The following is a 23218-nucleotide window of genomic DNA, read 5'->3' as shown; positions in this document are numbered from 1 at the left end:
AAATGGTTTTGTTAAAAATATATTACTCTAAATATACACTGATCTTTACACATATAGACATTTGAAGAGCTTGAACTGTATGCAGTTTTTAGAGTAGGTACCTTAAGTTTCACTCTTAAGTAACTTGATTTTCAAAACTGCTGGGCACCCAACACCTCCCAGAGAGTTGTCATGCCCAAATTTAGAACTCAAAAATAAAACAGAGTGGTCCTGAAATTATACAGATTATTGAGAAATGGTCTATGACTTCCATAGTCTAAGTAAGTACATGTACTGAGACTGAGCTTCAAATCCTAAAGCCAAAAAATTAAGACACTTAAAGAGTCCCTTGTACCAATTAACTCTGATCTCTTGTGTGTATACAGTATAAAGACTTGATTCTGTAACAGAGAGGTAGAGGTATTTAATTTTTTAAAAATCATATCTTAATAAATGAATTGTTAAGTTTTGAACTATAGTGTATGGTTGAAAATTAATACCAGCTTGTCCTGTGCCCTCTCCTCAAGTCATCTATGGTGGATATTGTTAGAGGTTGCAGACAATTGTGAGATTTTTCACATGCCCTTTTCAAATGCAAAATGCCTCCCTTTCCGAAACTAGACCAATGGAAAGTTGGTATTTGGGTAAGTTTTGGACAGTATTTTTTTTTATGGTAGATTTTCTATTTTGCTTGTCACGGCACATACCTCAGGCCTCTTTTTATCCTTGTGTCATTCATAATAGCAATTACAATTGTCCAGTTTGATGTCACTGCACTGTAATGTATCTCAGGGGACAAGACGTTAACCAGAGCTGACAACTTTTCTCTCTGCTATCTCTGAATGTCTCTTTGTAACAACTGTATTTTCTCCTGGCAGTTCAGTGCTTTCATCTTTCTTCCTTTTTTTTGAAAAAGAAAGATGAGATCTAAGTAATCTCTCTTGACACGTCCTATGTTGCTTGACAAATTACCTCTCATTGAAATTAATGAACTTTCATCTCATTGGTAACCCATTCCCCCCATTCAATAACAATCTGACTGAATGCTGGACTATTTCCAAGCTGTCTTTTGTATACATTGGAATACAGATTTTCATTTTAATCATTTAGAAGTCTTATCACGCTGCATGCTGAGTCTTCTTGTCCTTATCAATTTATTGTTTAATGCCTAACAAATATAGTTTCATTTGTCAAGTTTTAACAGAATTGATGGTCATAAATGAAAATAAAATACAGCTTTTATATTTAATTTTTTACTGATGAAAATATGAATGTTTAAGTCGAACATCCAGAAGGTTTATTATAATGCTTGAGGACCTGTTAGAATCCCTTCTCTGCAATCCCACCTAACATTGAAAGTTGAAATGGTCAGAGAGAGAGAGTACTATTCTCCTCAGGTTTTCATGGCCAGTGATCCCAGGAGGCTTCCGCAAACTTGTTGATTTTCAAGCCAAGAATGTTATTTAATTTTATTGGCCTGGGGTTAGCATTCTAGACTAGGAAAATGCTGAGATTGAAGATCTCAAATGTGTGTATCAACATTAGGGACAGTTGATTTTTGACAAAACAGAGAGATGTAAATGGGATCAAAGGGAGTCACTGAATTACTAGGCACACTCCTGCTTTGTATATTTATCAGATTGCCATGGTTTAAATAAGACATTTTAATTGTCTAGGCACATATTTAGAGTACTTCTGTATGAATTTGATCCATTTAGCGTTGACTGCTTCACTATCAATAAGCAGTTTAATTATCTTCACAAAATGTTTGTTAGTGCATTGTTAAAATATTACCAGCAGAGCTAGTGTTAATGCCAATAGTTGTTCTTCGAGTGTTTGCAGGTGTATGTTGGACTCAGGTGTGCACATGCTCAGTGTGTCATAGTTGGAGAACTTTGTGTAGTAGTACCTGTCGGGGTGGTGCATGTGCCCTGTGCCACCTCAGGCCCCCTCCTGAGGCTACGTAAAAGGGTTGCACTGCCCTTGTGCCCCCAGTTCCTTCTTACTACTTGCAGCCTGAGTCGGAGATCCCTGTGCAGTTTACTTTATAGGTACTGCATTACAGTGAGTTTTCTCTGTTGTTTTTGAAGATTGTTAGTATTAGTTTAGTACCCACTACTTAGTTTGTATTCATTTTAAGTAGTTAGTCTGAAATCTAGTGATATGACCTCACCAGGTTGAAGATCCCCCCCACACACACACTGATCGCACAGTGCTTGCTGTGTCTGGATGAGTGACACAACAGAAACGTGCAGTATCTGCTGGTCATTCAAGAGAATGCAAATTCCTGGAGAACTGTATCTCAAACAGCACCTCATGGAAAAGCCAGGAGGCCTGATTAAACACCAGGGCCTTTGACAGATCTGGCCCCTTACACTGCCTCAAAGGGGGTAGTGGTCTCATATAAACCTCTAAACCAGCTATATATGAAGACTACAGAATGAGTGGTTCGTTCTGAATATGTGGGTATTTTATTTTACCTTGCATCTTTTACCTTGATAGTATGGCAACTGCCAACCACATTAGAATTCTTAACGTTTACCTCTACTATGCTCCATGACTTCCTCGATAGTAATGAGGACCTCTGGGAAAATCATGAACGTACAGTGTACTCCTGAAGCCAAGTGTCTAGACAGCAGATGGTGTGGATAACATTAGCCTCCCAGGCTAGTCAAGTTTCATTACGGCCTAAGATAAGGATAAACCACAACTATTCAAATATTCTCCCTTTTCTGAATTACCTCTGCCATTGCACAGGAAAAGGAGGAAATAGAAAAAGCTGAATAGGAGTTGAAAGCTGTTTGAGGACCCACTACCTGTGAATCACTTTGTTGAAAGTCTTGGTAGTGATTGTTATGCTAAACTTCTGGCACACATGAAAATAGTGAAGATGAATTGGCTTCACAGTACCTTGTATTTGGTTTGTCAGCTGCTAACTAACTTCAAAGCTATCTGCAAAAGTGCTTGGACATTCCAAGAACATTCCTTTAAAAGAGGGGGTTTGGAGTGGAGAAGTTGGTAGCTGCCTTCCAGTAGCTTCCTTAACAAGAAAGCCCAATGTGTTTGAGTTAACACAAGCAACAAAGGCACTTAAGCTTGTAAAGAACAAAGTCTGAGCTAAGTGAGGTCTCAGTCTGGTTTTTATTTATTTAAGTAGCAGTGCTCGCTTATGATCCTGGTGCTAGCTATTCTATTAAAATGCAGCCCCAGCCAAAGCTGCTATGTCTAGTGTGTAGAGTTTGGAGAAGGTGTGCAGATATCTCCAAATTAGGTGCCTTGACTCTTCAGTGGACATCTGTACCTTCTTGTTCTGCCCACAGACTTAGTTTAATCTTCCTTGGACAGACTTCATTTTGAGATAAATAATGGTATACATTATTAAACCAACTAGTGATAGTGGAGGAGTAGATGTTTCCTTGGTTCCACAGTATGCCATGAAAAGGGAGTCTGAGTTCCTAAAACAGGAATTGCAATGCACATAAAACTGGCTTTAAGGACGTATAGTTTATGGAAAATTTTCTCTTTAGGGGAGAAGGAAAAGCAGAATTGGAAAACATACTGGTAGTTGTGAAAATCAAGCACTTTTTGAAAAATGTAGTCCTACATTTATAAATCTTGTCTAGTCTATTACTAGAAATAGTTGCACTGTATGTAAGGGAGCAGTATGACTGCTCAGAGCTCAAGTATGAAACTGCAGAAAAAACGAAGAGTCTCTGGATTAAGTTTCAGAGTAACAGCCGTGTTAGTCTGTATTCGCAAAAAGAAAAGGAGTACTTGTGGCACCTTAGAGACTAACCAATTTATTTGAGCATGAGCTTTCGTGAGCTACAGCTCACTTCATCGGATGCATGCCGTTTCCACGTTTCCACGGCATGCATCCGATGAAGTGAGCTGTAGCTCACGAAAGCTCATGCTCAAATAAATTGGTTAGTCTCTAAGGTGCCACAAGTACTCCTTTTCTTTTTGGATTAAGTTTAGAAGCCTGAGCAACAAGGGTGATGTCGTGATTGGAGTCTGCTATAGACCACCGGACCAGAGGGATGAGGTGGACGAGGTTTTCTTCCGGCAAGTTGCAGAAGCTACTAGATCGCACGCCCTGGTTCTCATGGGCGACTTCAATCATCCTGATATCTGCTGGGAGAGCAATACAGCGGTGCACAGACAATCCAGGAAGTTTTTGGAAAGTGGAGGGGACAATTTCCTGGTGCAAGTGCTGAAGGAACCAACTAGGGGCAGAGCTCTTCTTGACTTGCTGCTCACAAACCGGGAAGAATTAGTAGGGGAAGCAAAAGTGGATGGGAACCTGGGAGGCAGTGACCATGAGATGGTTGAGTTCAGGATCCTGACACAAGGAAGAAAGGAAAGCAGCAAAATACGGACCCTGGACTTCAGAAAAGCAGACTTTGACAACCTCAGGGAACTGATGGGCAGGATCCCCTGGGAGAATAACGTGAGGGGGAAAGGAGTCCAGGAGAGCTGGCTGTATTTTAAAGAATCCTTATTGAAGTTACGGGGACAAACCATCCAGATGTGTAGAAAGAATAGTAAATATGGCAGGCGACCAGCTTGGCTTAACAGTGAAATCCTTGCTGATCTTGAACACAAAAAAGAAGCTTACAAGAAGTGGAAGATTGGACAAATGACCAGGGATGAGTATATAAATATTGCTCGGGCATGTAGGAATGGAATCAGGAAGGCTAAATCACACCTGGAGTTGCAGCTAGCGAGGGATGTTAAGAGTAACAAGAAGGGTTTCTTCAGGTATGTTAGCAACAAGAAGAAATCAAAGGAAAGTGTGGGCCCCTTACTAAATGAGGGAGGCAACCTAGTGACAGAGGTTGTGGAAAAAGCTAACATACTCAATGCTTTTTTTGCCTCTGTCTTTATGAACAAGGTCAGCTCCCAGACTACTGCACTGGGCAGCACAGCATGGGGAGGAGGTGACCAGCCCCCTGTGAAGGAAGAAGTGGTTTGGGACTATTTAGAAAAACTGGACGTGCACAAGTCCATGGGGCTGGATGCGTTGCATCCGAGAGTGCTAAAGGAATTGGCGGATGTGATTGCAGAGCCATTGGCCATTATCTTTGAAAACTCATGGTGATTGGGGGAAGTCCCAGAAGATTGGAAAAAGGCTAATGTAGTGCCCATCTTTAAAAAAGGGAAGAAGGATGATCCTGGGAACTACAGGCCAGTCAGCCTCACCTCAGTCCCTGGAAAAATCATGGAGCATGTCCTCAAGGAATCAATTCTGAAGCACTTAGATGAGAGAAAGTGATCAGGAACAGTCAGCATGGATTCACCAAGGGAAGGTCATACCTGACTAATCTAATTGCCTTCTATGATGAGATAACTGGCTCTGAGGATGAGGGGAAAGCAGTGGACGTGTTATTCCTCGACTTTAGCAAAGCTTTTGACACGGTCTCCCACAGTATTCTTGCCAGCAAGTTAAAGTAGTATGGGCTGGATGGATGCACTACAAGGTGGGTAGAAAGTTGGCTAGATTGTCGGGCTCAACGGGTAGTGATCAATGGCTCCATGTCTAGTTGGCAGCTGGTATCCAGTGGAGTGCCCCAAGGGTCGGTCCTGGGGCCGGTTTTGTTCAATATCTTCATTAATGATCTGGAGGATGGTGTGGATTGCACCCTCAGCAAGTTTGCAGATGACACTAAACTGGGAGGAGAGGTAGATACGCTGGAGGGCAGGGATAGGATACAGAGGGACCTAGACAAATTGGAGGATTGAGCCAAAAGAAATCTGATGAGGTTCAACAAGGACAAGTGCAGAGTCCTGCACTTAGGATGGAAGAATCCCATGCACCGCTACAGACTAGGGACCGAATGGCTCGGCAGCAGTTCTGCAGAAAAGGACCTAGGGGTCACAGTGGACGAGAAGCTGGATATGAGTCAACAGTGTGCCCTTGTTGCCAAGAAGGCCAATGGCATTTTGGGATGTATAAGTAGGGGCATTGCCAACAGATCGAGGGACGTGATCGTTCCCCTCTATTCGACATTGGTGAGGCCTCATCTGGAGTACTGTGTCCAGTTTTGGGCCCCACACTACAAGAAGGATATGGAGAAATTGGAGAGTCCAGCGAAGGGCAACAAAAATGATTAGGGGACTGGAACACATGACTTATGAGGAGAGGCTGAGGGAACTGGGATTGTTTAGTCTACGGAAGAGAAGAATGAGGGGGGATTTGATAGCTGCTTTTAACTGCCTTGAAAGGTGTTTCCAAAGAGGATGGATCTAGACTATTCTTAGTGATAGCAGATGACAGGACAAGGAGTAATGGTCTCAAGTTGGAGTGGGGGGAGTTTAGGTTGGATATTAGGAAAAACTTTTTCACTGGGAGGGTGGTGAAACGCTGGAATGCGTTACCTAGGGAGGTGGTGGAATCTCCTTCCTTAGGAGTTTTTAAGGTCAGGCTTGAGAAAGCCCTGGCTGGGATGATTTAGTTGGGGATTGGTCCTGCTCTGGGCAGGGGGTTGGACTAGATGGCCTCCAGAGGTCCCTTCCAACTCTGTTGTTCTATGATTCTATGAAATGTTTCCGATATACTCCAGTAGGTGGACCTCTAAGCACAGTTATTTTTTAGTTCAGCATCTGTATTTGGCTATTTTGGGGGGTTTGTATAATGCACATCATTTACATGGTACAATAACTTTATCCAAGGAAATAGGACAACCTGTCATTTTATTTACTTGATAGACCATAATAATGTCTATTGTATAATGCTATATAAAAGTGAGGTTGGATGACTCTAGTTAGGTAATAGAATACAGAGCATTTTATCTAGTAAGTTACTTGTTCAGATATGAGCCAGGTTAGTATTGAACAAGATTGGTGTTCTCTGTTAGCTGTACTTTTTGAGGTATGAGATGAAATGGTGGCATCAGTTTACTTTTTCTTGGGCACATCCATATCATAGTTTTGGTAGGCTTAGCAGAGAGATCAAGGATTGAAGGTACTGAACTTCTCTGTTATTGCGGGACGTGGTACATCCATATCATGGGCATGAAAAAGACACAATGGCATTACAGTGTGTTATTCCATTGATGCCTCCAGAGATGTGCCTGGTCTGCTGACAAACTGACAGCCCTGAAGCCTTAAATTTTTAACACATTTTACGAAGACTAATCAAGAGCTAAAGCCAAAAACATGTTATGCCCCAGTGTAGTTTCTAACATGGTTGATTTATTTGCTTTGTGCTGAGCCTGGGTCCACATCAGCTGACTTGGACTTGCAAGATTCGGGCTGCGGGGCTAAAAGTAGCAGTGTAGACCTTCCCACTTGGACTGGAGCTCAGGCTCAGAGTCCAGGCTCCAGCTATTTTTAGCTCTGCAGTTCAATTCCTGTGAACCCAAGTCACTTGATCTGGGCTCTGAGTCTCTATGCCACTGTAAAGACATACCCTTAGTCCCAGGTGGTACAAAACTGATTCAAGTGCATCATATAAGCCTCTGGAACAAAGTGTCTTGTTTAAGTAAGGGTGTGGGTGTATTCTGTTGATTTTGTAGTTTGTTCACCTGAGAAAGAGGAACAACTTACAAGTTTACCCTGAAGTAAAGGACGGCCCAGTTTACAGACTAGTGTGGCAACAGAGATTGATCCTTGTTCGTTCCTGATCTGTTGAACCAGACACTTGCCTGTGGACAAAGACATTTTTTGTTGGTTGGTTGTGAAAGAACACTGAGTAAAATCTCTTGTGTGTGTACGCTTCCTCTGGTGTCGTGGTCATTTGTTAGGTCTGGGGGCAGCCAACTGAAATGCTCTCTGCTTGAGCCTCATTTATTTGCCCAAATACCCCAAAACAAATTTTATACTATAAAGTTGAAGACTTTCTTCTCAGTAGGTTTTTGCAAGGCTAGATGAGACTTGTATCTTTTAAATAAAAACATCGACATCTCCTTTAAGACTCCAGGTTACTCTCATGACCTTGTGCAATGTTGGGTCTATACAGTTCTTCTTTGAGAGATGTCCCTGTGGGTGCTCCACTCCAGGTGTTGATGCATCCCTGCGCCTTCACTCACAGATTTTTACAGCAGTCCTCATACTGGTTGTGCATGTGGAGAGCCTGTCCCCCCTCTCTGAGTGTACCTTAATAGTTCATGAGCGCGACTGGTCTCCTCAGTTCCTTCTCTACTGTCCCCGGCCTGAGACGGAGGTCAGCAGACTCATTAGAGACTTTCTCTCCCTTTGTTACAATTACCTTTCTAGTTAGTTACCAGTAGTATTTAGTTTCCACCTCTCTCTCTCTCTCTCTCTCAAAAAAAAATACTTTTTCTTTATTCCTGTCAGTGGCAGCCGCTTCCGACATGCCTGGCTCCCCAGGCTTTAAGCTCTGCTCTACCTGCAATGATGCCATCCCCCTGTCGGATGGCCATTCAAAATGCATAAAATGTTTGGGGGACTCCCACATCCCCTCCCAAAACGTGCCCACTGCAGCAAGCTTAAATGTAGGGCACGGAAGGAAACGAAGCTGAGACTAAAACTGCTCCTCCTCCAGAAATCCTTAGGGTCAGCTTCAGACCCGGGTGCCGACTCTGGCTCCGCTGCACACCACAACCCCCCCGCCTCAAAGAAGGACAAAAAAAGTCCAAAAAATGGCACCTTCTCTCACCCGCGGGAAAAGAGTTCCCTGGGCGGGTCTACAGCCTCCCTGCCGGCGCTTCCCTGGCTGATCACTTTTGACGTGCTGGGCTCCTCCGGCGCTGCGCGAAACCCGGCTGCAGCGGTACCGCAAAGCTTCAGGCTTCCAGTTGCCTGCCTCTCATATGGCACCATTCGGCACCGTTTCTGTCGCGGTGCCAACACAGGCTGATAGGCCTGACCACTCACGGGCTGTTCTTGCTCTCCCGGCACCGGCACCTGCTGGGCTGGCCAGCAGTGAAACAACGCTTAGGACACTGGTGCAGAGGAACTTTTCTTCATAGCAGATTCCTCTTGCACAGCCCTCACCTCACAGAGGGGCTCCAGCACTGCAGTTTACACAGTCAAGGGACCTGCTGGTGTTGCCCATCCTGCAGTCACCCATAATTAATGCCTACTTCTCTCCAAATGCTCAGTCAGGGTCTGGACAGCCTTCATCCAGTGATGAGGAAGCTAGACTGCAGGGGAAATGCTCACCATATCAAATCTCCCATCCTCAGACCCCAATCTATAGAAGTCACAGAAAAATTACCTCATCCTACTCTCAGGATCCTGCCCCGTGGTATGTAAACCCCTGGATGGAACCACCTATGCCCTTCCCACCACTGGCAATATTGGACCCTTCCCCCTCCCCCCCCCGGGGATACTGTTCCTGAAGGCTTGTAGTCCATCTTTGGGTGGAATGTTGGTGTAGAGGGCTTCTACATCCATAGTGGCTAGGATGGTGTTTTCAGGAAGATCACAGATGGATTGTAGTTTCCTCAGGAAGTCAGTGGTGTCTTGAAGATAGCTGGGAGAGCTGGTAGCATAGGGTCCACCTGAAGTGTACAGTCCCTCAACCTGAAGCAAATACTCACCAGGAACCATACAACAGAACCACTAACCCAGGAACCTATCCTTGCAACAAAACCCGTTGCCAACTGTGTCCACATATCTATTCAGGGGACACCATCATAGGGCCTAATCACATCAGCCACACTATCAGAGGCTCCTTCACCTGCACATCTACCAATGTGATATATGCCATCATGTGCCAGCAATGCCCCTCTGCCACGTACATTGACCAAACTGGACAGTCTCTACGTAAAAGAATAAATGGACACAAATCAGATGTCAAGAATTATAACATTCAAAAACCAGTCGGAGAACACTTCAATCTCTTTGGTCACTCGATTATAGACCTAAAAGTCACAATTCTTCAACAAAAAAACTTCAAAAACAGACTCCAACGAGAGACTGCTGAATTGGAATTAATTTGCAAACTGGATACAATTAACTTAGGCTTGAATAAAGACTGGGAGTGGATGTGTCATTACACAAAGTAAAACTATTTTGCCATGTTTATTCTGTCCCCCTTCACCCCCCCCCCCGCTCTTCCTCACACGTTTTTGTCAACTGCTGGAAATGGCCCACCTTAATTATCACTACAAAAGGTTTCCCCCCTCCCAGCTCTCCTGCTGGTAATAGCTCACCTTACCTGATCACTCTCCTTACAGTGTGTATGGTAACACCCATTGTTTCATGTTCTCTGTGTATATAAAATCTCCCCACTGTATTTTCCACTGAATGCATCCGATGAAGTGAGCTGAAGCTCATGAAAGCTTACGCTCAAATAAATTGGTTAGTCTCTAAGGTGCCACAAGTACTCCTTTTCTTTTTGCGGATGCAGACTAACACGGCTGCTACTCTGAAACAGTATTTTCTGATAGTCTTAATACAGCCTCCTACTACAGCTACGCCCCATTTCCTTTTTTCATTTTGAACATGTTACTCTGAAATATTTACAGAAATATAACACATCCTAGAAACATTAGGCTTTAATTTCAAATGAAATGAAGACTTTAACTGTAAAAAAAATTAAAATGGAGGTGATAACATGACGATTCTTTCTGCCTAATAGGAGACAAGTTATAAAAGTATTTTTATGGCATTGGTTGTATGTCAGCTGAATGTTCTGTTGACTTCACAACAGTTCTTTTTAAGAAGGTGGTGTATGAATAAAGTAAGTTTGGGAATTCACTAGTTGGTGGTTTCTTGTTCTAACGGTAGTAAACATGAAAGCTCCTGTTCAATACTGCAGTTTTATGAAGAGAGTTTAGGGATTATCAACCATCAGCATATGAACATACCTAAACCAACATGCCTAAAATCAAAGGGAGCGATAGGAAAGAAGCAGTTGAATGGGCCAAAGTCACAAATAGTTTTTTTTAAAGTAAAATATAAACATTGTCAAGAGTTAAGTAAGATGGTAAAGTTGTTATGGTAAGATTGCAGAAAACCAGTTTCTTTAGATTCTTCAAAGTCAAATATGCCATTGAATGGAACTTTTTTTATTGAAATGGAAGAGCAGAACACAGAGTTTGACTGTGCAAGTGAAATATTTCCATTGCCATTTTCAACAGAACATAGCCACCAAGGTAACTTAGATCCCTGTCCTGGGTTTCTACTAGTTCTTACATCATTCATGTAGGAGCAATGAGTTTTTTCATCAACAACCCAAAAGGCAGTGTTCAACTGGTGATTATTCCATAAAGGCAACAGAAGACGATACCTGAACTTGATAAATTGTATCCTTCCTTTATGCTAACCTCACCTTCATTGTAGCACAAAATGGGCAATTTAAAGAAATTAAAGTTAATTAAATATAGAAAAGTTTTTCAAACATAATTTGTGAAATTTTATTACTGACGGGGGGACTCCCCTAGGGTGCAGTAGTCTGTACATTGAATAGACCAAGAACCCTCCCTTATGTCTCAATAAATGCCAAGTCAGCTCTGGGGCTAATTAATCAAAACAAATTTACAATTAAGCTTATGAGGTAGGACTAATTATATAGCCTGGCAGGGAAAAAGTGCTGAAGGAAGGTCCTTGAGAGGAAAGTCTGAGGCTCCCAGTATTGGCCCATAAAGTACAATTACGTGATAATTGCAGAGGTCATGCTGCACCCAGCAAATGTACCCTCATTTATTATTGTAGCTGATTTTACTAATATTGGTAAATGCAAACACTTGCTTTTTGAGTAACTAGAATTTGTTGAACACTTTTATGAAAATTCATAGCTAAGGCGCCTTGGCAGTTGTGGGAATAAGTTAATACCCATGTGTCCTAGCTGAACAAATATTTTAACTTATAAATAAGGCTCAGTATATTTTAAGAGCTAAATAAGTTTTTTGATCATGTTGAATGTTTACTTTTATGTTTTACTACTTGTTTCTGTTTTGTTTTTGTATTTTTGGGTCAGGATCTCCTTAGAGCTCATAGATTCCAAGGCCAGGAAGGGACCATTGTGATCTAGTCTGATTCGTATTGGTTAAACTTTAAATAAACCAAATGAAAGTATAGGTGGATCAATCTCATCCAATCCGTCTAGGCTAGATGTCATTTTACTCTACTTCAGTCTTCTGCTTCAGTAAAATAACTTGGTCATTGAATGGCCAGACTAATCACACTCTCCAGATACAAAACGAAGAACCTGTTTTGCTTTCTGAACCTGACAGAAAATGAAAAAAAAAAATGCAATTAGAGTTGTACGATAGCAATAATACAGTTTGCACCTCAGTTTTCCTCAAAACAATCCAATTCTGGTTTTGTAATTTATCCACTTGGGGGATCAGAATTATTGCCTCAATGTCCTTACCTTTCTGTATTCTAAATAAGTGTACGACAAAGTGCCAAGCTTGATTTTAAATCTCTTGGATTTACTTAGTCTAATTTGTGATTTATTATATTCTGTTTTACAACAAACAACTAGGGGGCCTGATCCTGCAAACACTTAAACATATTCTTAATATTACATACATAAATAGTTCCACTAATGGCATTACCTTTGCACAGGTGAAGAGGGTTAAGCTTGTGCAGAAATTTGTGGGATTTGGGCACAGGCCAGCTCCTAAATCATATATAGGCATTTTGAAAAAATCTCTGACCACTATGGTCCCTTCCCTGAGGTGTCCTTAGGAAGGTCACAGCATCTTATGTCTCCCTTAGCATTTTTTGTCCATTTATGTGGTCTCTGCCAATAAGCAGCAAATACTTCTCAGATTGTTGATGCACAAAGCACTTTGAGGATCAATTGGACTATGAATAATTGTCTTAGTTTGGGGTTGTGTGCAGGGACAGGAAAGTACTGTGACCTTCCCAATTTCTGTTTGTATTCCTATGGGTGAAGAGTTATGTGATTGTGTTGTGTGGGAAGTGTCACCTTAAGTCTGCATTTCCTGCAGCTTTTCTAGGTTGTTTTGGTTCTGGGATTCAAACTCTGACATCCTGGAAGAGCACAGGGCCCTGTTTTGTCCCTGCAATTGTAACTCCATGTCAACAAGCATTTTAGCAAGTGAATTTACACACTCCCTCTTCCTCCCTCTGCCCCTTCAGAAAGTTGGGGTAGTGAGGGAGGGCATGACTGCTGGGGAGGAGGTGCTTCCCTAGTTCTCCTCGTCTGTCAGCACCTCCTCTCCTGGCCTCTCCATGCCCACCCGGTGGGGTTGAGTGACCAATAGGAAAAAAGAAGCTAGGGGTGGAGGAGCTGCAAGGACATCAGTTACAAGCTGGCCACAACACTGGGAGGAAGAGGAGCTGGGCCGTGCCCACTTCACCTCAGAGTCGAGCTGGGGAGTGGGTCACCTGCACTCCCCTTTCCCCAGTAGTGGCAGAGAAGAGGAGCCCTGGAATCCCTTCTCATTGGGACCTGTGCAGCTGCATCCCTCAGGGGTTTCCTGGTAGAGGGAAAGGGCTGTATGGCTTCCCCCTTCCCTGTCCCTGGGGGAAATGGAAGTCCTGAGTCTCTTCTCCACCTGTCACAATTAGAGCAGGTCTGTTCCTGTTGGTAACCATAAACTTCAGGAGGGCATGTGAGGAGGCTATGTCTGGAGGGAGGAATTTGAGGGAAGGAGAATTGGAAGCGAAATGCATGACTGAAAGGGGACAGTTAGCCAGACTTCTATGGATTTTAGAGAGGCTGCAGAATAAGCTTTAAATGGCACTCATGCTGAGGAGAGCTTGCAAAGACAATGGCTCTTTAAGGGCCACCATTTCATCAAAAGACAGCCTAATAACCACTGCTAATCTAAAAATGTTACACCAAGCACAGCACTGGCCCCTAGACCTGCAGAGTCCGTCCTGTGTCTTCCTGGTGCCCTCCAGGACCTCTAAAGAGTGCTCCTCACTTAGAGCAGGGGGTGATTCCCAATGTAGAATCTCTGTACAGCTTTGGAAGGCTCCTTGTATCAAACCCAGCCAAAATGCTCAGTCCCCTGAAGAGCCAAAATAGCCTTCTGGTTCTAAACTGAGGCATTGAGATTGTGAATTGACTAAAGCTAAGCCAGGAACTGAACTGAGAAGTCCTAAGTCCCCGTCCAGTGTGTTAAACACACGACCATCTTTCCTACCTCTCATGGGGTTGTGGAGTGGTGGTTTCCATACAGACCCCAGAAGGCGATTTCCACCACCTCTAAAAATTCTGGTTCAGGTGACTTCCTAACATCAGAAAGGAAGTCTGGAGTAGACTTCTGAACACAATCCTCTGTGCCTTGCTCACTCCATTGTCTCAGCCACAGGGACATGGGCCATATTTAATTTCTTGAACATCCTGAATCCTTTAATACACAGAATCACATCCTCTGAGTATTGCTGTAGGGTACTTCAGCTCTGGCACAGTCAGCCATAATTTTTTAAATTGTCTTTCATATCAGTGTCTTGGGTTCTAATTCCAGCAGCTTTACAAGTGATTCTGCAACTTCCATTTGCAAAGCAAGCTAAATGTAAGTTGCCTCCCGCTCCAGTAGGCATATGAAACAGTGGTGGTTAACGGAGCTCATATGTATCCCAGAGCAACCCAGTGAAACTTTACAGAACTAAAAAGAAAATCTAATACATTTTAGGTTGTTATATTTTGGTGCTGGTTCTTGGTCCTGGACTCTAGATCTCAGCAGGGAAAGTCCAGTGAAATGTTTTGTGGGTAATGCCTTTAAATCCCTCCCCTGATCTCTATGCAAAAAAAGCACTAGAAGAAAGTTAAAACATTAAATAAGTCATTTTATGTTAGGAACGCTTTGATCAAATGCCTCCAAACTTGCGCCACAAACTCTACCCCAGGCCTAGAACTAGTATAGCAGTTTTCAGTCTGATTATATATGGGGATTTTAGAGCAGTTTGAAAATTCAGCATCCCGTTGAAACTCCCCCACATAACATAGTGCATCTAGAGTGAGCACTGTGCATTAAAATGTGTACTAAAAGTTCTAACAGTAATTTCTGCTCTTCAAATAATTTTTGCTGTGACTACACAATATACATAAAGTCACAATAATCAACCAAATAAAGCAGCAGATGAATAACATTTATAGATAAAATGCAGTGTCACAGCAAGGAGTGATTTTGTAATGACGTAGTGGTTGAGGGAACCATAAGATCTTGGAGATGTCAAATGAATAGGTTTAACAGATTTCATTAATCTGGTAGAGACTAATCTGCCTGTTTTTAGTGTAAATGGGGTGGGTGTGTGTGTGTGTGAAAATCACCTTTATATCTGGACAGTGTTTCCGTGCTGTTATGAATAAAAATTGCCTTGCTGTCCACTGGCTTTTTTTAGGTTATGATATGGGCAAGTGGGGGAACAGTAAATTTTTGCTGAAAGATTGATCTGTTAATTTGAATAAACTAACTTCCATGCTTTTTGTATTTCAGGCCAATTATAGAACATTCATTAAATGAGTCCTCCTCCTCATAGCCTGTCCAGCAAATTGGAGATCATCTTACGTTGGATATTGGGGGATTCTAAAGAAGTCCGTAATTACTTTTCAGCTGGAATTCTCTTCTGGTCTGGGAATATATTGTTTCGTGGACATTGACACAGATCTCTTTGTCAGCTGTATGTTGTAAATTTATGTAACCATTTGTGGTCACACGAGTCATTTCTGGTTTTGTATCAATAAAGAGTAAATAAGGTAAATCAGAGCCTTAAATTCTTCACTTTTATAGCACATTTAAGAATGTATTTTATGGCACTTTATGGGGTTTCTTCAGAAAAATCCAGATGTTTGTATGATAACAGGCAGTGTCTCACTTGTAACATTCATTAAAATATGAGCTACACGGGTGAAACTTTTCAGGGGTTTCATCGAAAGTGCTTCTCACTGCTCTAACTGCTCCCATTGAAGCCAAAGGGAGTTTGATTGTTGACTTCAGTGGGAGTGGAGTTAGGCCAGTGCAGAGCACTTTTGCATATCCTGCCTGTAAATGTTGATTTTAGTTTTGCTGAATTGCTGTTGAAATCTAGGTGGTCTTATGTGTCTTACAAGCAGCCCAGAGTCCCACACCGAAAGGTGAGCTTCATAGGATTCTTCTTATTGTTGAGCTGGGTTACAGATTTAGTTAGAGCCTGCTGCATAATCCTGTGCATTTGCTACTCTCATCTTGAAATATCTGACGGGTCACTTGCATCTCCTTCAGCATCTTTTGTTTTCAAGACGTTCTCTGTTAGCTGCAGACAGTGATCTCTGAGCATTACCCACTATGGCAGGTCTCAGACACTTATCAGAGTGAAATAAAATGAAAGCACCTCCCCTCCCCTCAGGAAAATATGATCCATTAGTTTTTTTCATTTGCCAGAAGCATCAGTTTTTAATATTTTTCCTCTCCTTTTATCTCCCAGGAATATCAATCTGCATAGATCTATTATTAATACCACAGCAAGAAGCTCAGCTTCTCAGAAATCTTTACTATAGGTCATAAAAGTAGGTCTCCCCAGAGCAGTTTAAAATCTGAATTGGATTCAGGTAAGCTGTGAATACTGCTGTGTTTTTGAAACAAAACATCTTTACGGTTCTTAGTTTATAAGAAGATGGTGCTCTTTTCTGAGGCAGTGTTGGCTAGGGATTAGAGCGGGGAGTTTGGACCAGCACTGACAAACTAGGATTATGGACGCTGCAGTCAGGAATGTGCTTGCAGCTCATGTGGACATACCTGGGTTAGCTTTTATTGAGCGAGCTCAGGTACCGCGGCAGCAGGAGCTTGCTTGAGTGCCTGCTAGCTACCCAAGTAATTACATAGGGTTCTGGGTGGGCTTGTACAGCCTGTGCTGAAGCCCGTACTGTCACAGCTTCACTGCTTTGGTACTCACTCTAGCTTAATCAAAGTTAGCGTTGGTGTGTCTGTGTGAGCTGCAGTCGCACCCCAGCATTGCAGTGTAGATGTACCGTAGTGTGGGGGGAGAGAGAGAAACCTTAAAGCTTTTGGAATGGGGGGAAAAGAGAGGAAAGTTACCCTGAACAGGGTGACCTCTGCTAGACAGAGATGTAGAAAAGCGTGTGGGAATCTGGCCTTCGGCAAGGTTTTCTAAACTAATTTAGTACCCAGATCACCCCCGTTCACACTGCACAGGAAAATCTCTGTTGGCTTCCTGCCAGCTAGAATCTTTCAATGCATAATTCTGGCTAAGGCCGTTCCAGTGCTGTTAGAACCCGATCTCACTCCCACTGAAGTAATTGCCAAAACTCCCATTGACTTCAGTGGTAAGGAATCATGCCTCCTTGAGGATGTGCTTTATTTCTTAAAGCCTGGCTTTGTGAGATGGATCTCTCACACAGGTGGAGAATGGGCTTCTTGCTTAAAATAAAGTATATACATTATAAAAAATTGGAGAAAGAGCTGGGGTGACTTCCTCGTGTGAAAATATACAGCACCCATGAGCTGAAGTAATTTTAATAGACCTATTACAAGTACTGTTCTGATGAATTAGCTGAATTTTGGGTTGCTTATCCAATGTACAGAATCAAGAATTCCGATGTTTTTTGATCAAAATAAAATTTAAAAATAAGAAATTATGGAAAGTAAACTAAGGATAGGTGATAGTGTTTTCAAATCTGACTAAATCAAATCAGAATAAATCAGTCTGTTCACTAAGGGGTTAACTTACCCCCATAGGGTAGCATTTTCCGAAGCGTTCAATTCCCAGTTCCAAAATTAGCCTAAGTCCCATTGTATGCAATGTTGTTGTAGCCCTATCAGTCCCAGGATATTAGAGAGACGAGGTGGGTGAGGTCGTATCTTTTATTGGCTCAGCTTCTGTTGGTGAGAGAGACAAACTTTCACGCTGACACAGAGATCTTTTTCAGGTTTGGGAAACCAATAAAAGATATGACCTCACCCGCCCTTGTCTCCCTAAATCACATTGCAATTCACCGCGACAGTTCAGTTAGTACACTCAAGTTACTCCACTGGATCTAGCCAAGCTCAAGGGAGAGCAGAGCCGGTAGCCACACTGCAAAGCAACAGTGGAGCGACGCAGTGATTGGATGAGCAGCTGGTGAGTAAGATCCGCACTGCATTACTAGTTCAAGCTTCAGCAGCATTGGAGCTCCACCCAATCCCCGCTGAATCCCCTTGGGTGGGCTATAGCTAGCTCGAGCTCAAAGCACCACTTACCTTGAGCTAGAGACTTGTGCGTGTGAACGGGAGTCAGGTTAAGGGCAAAATTTGAATTATAGCTCCAGCTGACACTGCAGTAAAGACAACCCCTTAGGTTCCAAAGTGCCTAAATCATATCTGAAAAAGGAAGGTCATGTAGGCATGTGTCACGGTTCCTCCCCCACTCTGAACTCTAGGGTACAGATGTGGGGACCTGCATGAAAAACCTCCTAAGCTTATCTTTACCAGCTTAGGTCAAAACTTCCCCAAGGTACAAAATATTACACCTTGGACTGGCCGCTACCACCACCAAACTAATACTGGTTACTGGGGAAGAGCTGTTTGGACGCGTCCTTCCCCCCAAAATACTTCCCAAAACCTTGCACCCCACTTCCTGGACAAGGTTTGGTAAAAAGCCTCACCAATTTGCTTAGGTGACTACAGACCCAGACCCTTGGATCTTAAGAACAATGAACAATCCTCCCAACACTTGCACCCCCCCTTTCCTGGGAAATGTTGGATAAAAAGCCTCACCAATTTGCATAGGTGACCACAGACCCAAACCCTTGGATCTGAGAACAATGAAAAAGCATTCAGTGTTTTACAAGAAGACTTTTAATAAAAAATAGAAGTAAATAGAAATAAAGAAATCCCCCCTGTAAAATCAGGATGGTAGATATCTTACAGGGTAATTAGATTCAAAAACATAGAGAACCCCTCTAGGCAAAACCTTAAGTTACAAAAAAGATACACAGACAGAAATAGTTATTCTATTCAGCACAATTCTTTTCTCAGCCATTTAAAGAAATCATAATCTAACACATACCCAGCTAGATTACTTACTAAAAGTTCTAAGACTCCATTCCTGTTCTGTCCCTGGCCAAGACGACTACAGACAGACACAGACCCTTTGTTTCTCTCCCTCCTCCCAGCTTTTGAAAGTATCTTGTCTCCTCATTGGTCCTTGTGGTCAGGTGCCAGCGAGGTTACCTTTAGCTTCTTAACCCTTTACAGGTGAGAGGAGCTTTCCCCTGGCCAGGAGGGATTTCAAAGGGGTTTACCCTTCCCTTTATATTTATGACAGCATGTTTGAAAATTTTGTCCATTATCTAGTGTCTAATTATCAAGGCGTGGTCAAAGCAGTGGGGAATATACTCCAGGGAACAGTCCTGCACTGTAGGGGGATGGACTATCAGATCTCATATGAGGGTCTCCTCTCTACTATGAGCTGAAAAATCTGAACGTGCATTTCCTATGCTGATTAGATCCAGTCATAAATCTCATAGTAGGACTGCAGTCCAATAAAATTGATCTTGTAATCCAGTATCGTGTATATTGATCTCCTGTACTTGTCACATTTTTTTCAGACATCCATCTCAGATGTGGATCAGCTGCCTTAACAGAATATTATAGCCTTATCACCTTGGTATGACTCTTCCCCTGTCTAGCATCGTTCTGCATTTGGTTTCATTTTCCTCTCCCTCCCTTTTAGATACCATTAAGAATTAACCTTTGCAAAGACGGATGTTCTCACAACTCTAATGCTGTAATGCAGTGCATTTTATGATCCTCCTACATTAGTGCTGTGTGTGCTTTGTTACTGGAAAGAGATATTCTTGTCATAATACAGTGGACATAAAAGCAGATGCAACTTTCCTAAACAGCATTTTATTAAAAACAATAAATAACTAAAATAGCACTGATCACTGAGCAAAATCAAGGCACTTACAATGTTCTGCTAACATGGAACTTAACTGCTTAATTTGTCCCTTTCAGATCTGCACAATAGCCCCTTTGTGTAGTGGTTTCTAATTAGAGAGCAGAGTTAATCAGGTTTTCTAAAAGCTACCTGGGATCTAGATGCATAGATTCTTCTTTGAGTGGTTGCACATGTCCATTGCACTGTAGATGCGTGTGCTCCAGTAGCAGTTGGAGAGTTTTTCCCTTCGCAGTTCTTGTCGTGGTGGCACAAGCACCCTCTGCTGCCTTGTACACCACGTGCTGGCACAAAGGGTCAAGCTGCTTCTGACCCCCTTTAGTTCCTTTCTGTCTCCTGGGACGGAGCTCCCATTCTTGCCTCTGCGGTTCTCTTCTCGTGCTGTAAAAGAATCTGTGTAGTTAGAGTAGTTAGTACAGCTTAGATTTAAAAAAAATTGTCCATCTCTGGCACCTAGTTTGAGTACCAGGCTTGGTACCGGAGATATGCCATGTTTCCAGGCTTCAAGCCCTGCCACTCTTGTGTTAAGGCAATGCCTATTAGTAACCCTCATTCCAGTTGCCTTAAGTGCTTGTGGGAGGCTCAGGTAGATGACAGATGCAGCGTCTGTAAGGGCTTTAAGTCCCATTCAAAGGAGGACAGGGCAGCCAAGTTTACGTATCTGTGTCTGGAATCAGCATTCCAGCATCCATCAAAACTGTCCACCTTGGCCCGGGTCCTGAGTGCTGCAGCATCAGTTAGCAGAGCGTCTCTGGCCGTGCTGTACCAAGAGGCAGCTCAGTGTCACTGGTGCCAAAGAGGCAGCACCACAAGTCATGCTCGGTACCAGGCACTCAAAGAGACTGAGCTCAAATAAGGATTAAAAATCGTGTGCTCGAAAAGGAGGCAGTCTCGGGGGTGCAGGGGAGTTAATTGGCTCCAGAGCCCAGTACGGGCCTGTTTTAGATGACTTCTGAAGGTCCATTGTCAGCGTTGCCTCAGACTCTGGTATCACAGGACTATAACACGCTCCTGGTTCCATGTGAGCCTGAGGCCTCTGAGGCTGCGAGAGAGAGAGAGAGAGACTCTCAGTACCACCTTCAACAGTCCTGGGGTCTTGCGTGGCACTGGCGCCAGCAGGTTCACACCCTCATCACCGGGCACCAGCGGATAGCCGTTCGCCTACCAGTTAAGATGGTACCATTTAAGGGAAAGCCGCAAATGATCTTGCCAGCACCCCCTTCTGATTCCTAGCCTGCGTCTCCGGTACCGATGAGTGCGGCTCGTCAGAGTCAGAAGTGAGCTCCTCTGTGTCTCCGCCTCACTACTCCCGCCAACCGGCATACAGTACCTCCCCGCCTTGGTTTCAGCCTCAGTTCCAGTATGGGGCATGCTGAATACACCGTTGGGCTGCACATAGTTGGAGATCGGGGCTGTATCAGGCCATTTAGGAACCCGTGGGTGTTTCCCCCTCAATAGTTTCCTTGCATCCGGAAGAAGTGGGATACGCCCTTCAAATTCTACCCCTCCTCCCATCCCCTTCCCCATCCTCCTTCAGGGACCCCTCTCATGAAACTCTCGTTGTGAGAAATACAATTGCTGCTTCTTGTGGGATCTATAAATCAGGTTTCTCTATTGCTCATGGGAAAGGGTTTTTAGTCCTTATGCTTCCTGATCCCAAAAGCAAAGGGGGTGTCAGGCCTATTTTAGATGTAAGAGCGTTAAAGAAGTTCCTAAAGAAATCAAAATTCTGGATGGTCACTCCAGCTTCTATTATTCTTTTCCTGGAGCTGGGGAACTGGTCTGCTGTTCTTAAATTAAAGGACACAGGAAATTTCTGTGATTTGCTATTAGTGGGTTCCCACTATCAGTTCACAATGCTGCCCTTCATGTATTCACAAAGTGTATGGCGGTGCCAGCAGCATTCCTTCAGCGGTCAGAAGTCCACGTCTTTCCTTATCTGTATGACTGGCTAATAAAAGGTCGATCCAGGTCACAGGTGTTGTCCAGCGTAGACATAATCTGTTCCACATTGGATGGGCCTGGCCTGTTGATCAACTCAGGAGTCAGTCCTGTCTTCTCTACAGAGAATAGAATTTACTGGAGTGGTCCTGGATTTCACGACAGCCAATGCCTTACTACCAGAGGCAAGGTTTCAAACTATGCAAATCATCATTCTAGACTTAAGAGCTTACCCACGCCCCCACAGTCAGAAACTGCCTCAGGCTGCTGGGGCATGCCAGGCTGTGTTTCAGACTGCTGCAGGGCTGGCTGAGGCGTACGCTCCAAGGAAGCACCACATAGACATAATAGTCCATATTCTAATTCAAATGTTATCGTCCCTAGACTGGTGGACAGATCCGGGAATGTCTGCAAAGGAGTTCCCTTGCACAATCTCTTACCTTAGCTGTGGCTGCCTTGGGTCTCCTGCAGAAGCAAGGTCTCTGTTCTCCCCAAGATCTCAGTCTGCCTATATATATCAGGGAATTGCGAGCTATCTGATCAGCTTGCGTGGCATTCCTTCCCCACATCAAGAGAAGGGACTTGTGAGTTCTGATTGACAATACAACAGTCTTGTTTTATGCCACACGAGGCAGTGCCTGGTCTTGGTTGCTTTGCCGGGAAGCCATTCTACTTTGGAACTGCTGCATTGCCACCTTTATACTTCAGGAAGCGGCTTTCCTTTTCAAGGGCCCAGGATAAAATGGCAGATCATCTGAGTAGTTGTTTATCAAGCACCACGAGTGATCTCTGTGCCCAGACATAAGATCTGTTTTTCCAACTCTGGGGAGCTCTCTGAGTGGACGTGTTTGCAACAGAAGTCAACAGAAAATGTCACCAGCTTTTCTCCCGAACAGGCCACAGCCCGGGTTCATTGATGGATGCTTTTCTACTGCCCTGGTCAGAGGAAATCCTGTACACTTCTCCCCACCCCCACCCCCTGAATCCCTCTTCTGCCCAAAGTTCTGTGCAAGGTCAAGCAGGACAAGGCTCATCCTATACTGATCGCCCCACCATGGCCCTGTCTGCATTGATTTTCAGAGCTCTTAGACCTTTCAGCTAGTCCTCCACTGCCACTTCCACTTCATGCAGACTTGATTTCACAGAATCGTGGCCACCTCCTACATCCCAGTCTCCAGACCCTTCACCTGACAGCCTAGAGGTTTCATGATTAACATGGGTGGAGGAATACTACTCTAGGGAAGTTCAGGAGGTGTTGCTAAATAGTAGAAAACCATCAACTAGGAGTACTTACCTGGCTAAATGGAAGAGGTTCTGTGTCTGGTCAAGACTGAAAGAGGCTTTCCCAGTCCTCACTTCAATTCAGCACACACTGGACTATCTTTGGTCCCTAAACCATCAAGGATTGGTTATCGGCTCAATCAGAGTGCACCCAGCAGGTGTCTTGGCCTTCCACCCACCCGTTGATAACCCCTTTCTGTTTTCCAATCTGATGTCTGTAAGATTTTTAAAAGGCCTGGACAATTTC

At 43.5% G+C, this 23218-nt stretch overlaps 1 protein-coding gene and 1 long non-coding RNA gene across 7 annotated transcripts in view; both read left to right on the top strand.

Annotated features, from left to right (window-relative positions):
• CENPC (centromere protein C) overlaps nt 1-15576 on the top strand; it is a 69062-nt gene extending 53486 nt beyond the window's left edge. For 4 of the 6 annotated variants that reach the window (XR_014711448.1, XM_084627170.1, XM_084627169.1 and 1 more), the window contains one exon: nt 15312-15576. Coding sequence is in view for 3 of the 6 variants with exons in the window: in XM_084627170.1 (XP_084483296.1) it covers nt 15312-15354 (43 nt within the window). In the remaining 3 variants the exon portion in view is untranslated. The remainder of the gene's footprint in view (nt 1-15311) is intronic. The other 2 variants (XR_014711449.1, XR_014711450.1) reach the window with 1 other exon arrangement.
• A 737-nt stretch (nt 15577-16313) lies between these two features.
• On the top strand, nt 16314-19656 carry LOC311520097. Its single transcript, XR_014711491.1, has 3 exons — nt 16314-16402; nt 17741-17931; nt 19400-19656. It is a non-coding gene; the product is annotated as an uncharacterized lncRNA (long non-coding RNA).
• Nucleotides 19657-23218: the final 3562 nt, after the last annotated feature.

This window comes from Lepidochelys olivacea (genome assembly GCF_965140295.1).
Source record: "Lepidochelys olivacea isolate rLepOli2 genome assembly, chromosome: 4".
NCBI classification, from domain to species: domain Eukaryota; kingdom Metazoa; phylum Chordata; order Testudines; family Cheloniidae; genus Lepidochelys; species Lepidochelys olivacea.
The sequence above is the reverse complement of the archived record's forward strand: the minus strand, read 5'-3'. Positions and strand labels throughout refer to the sequence as shown.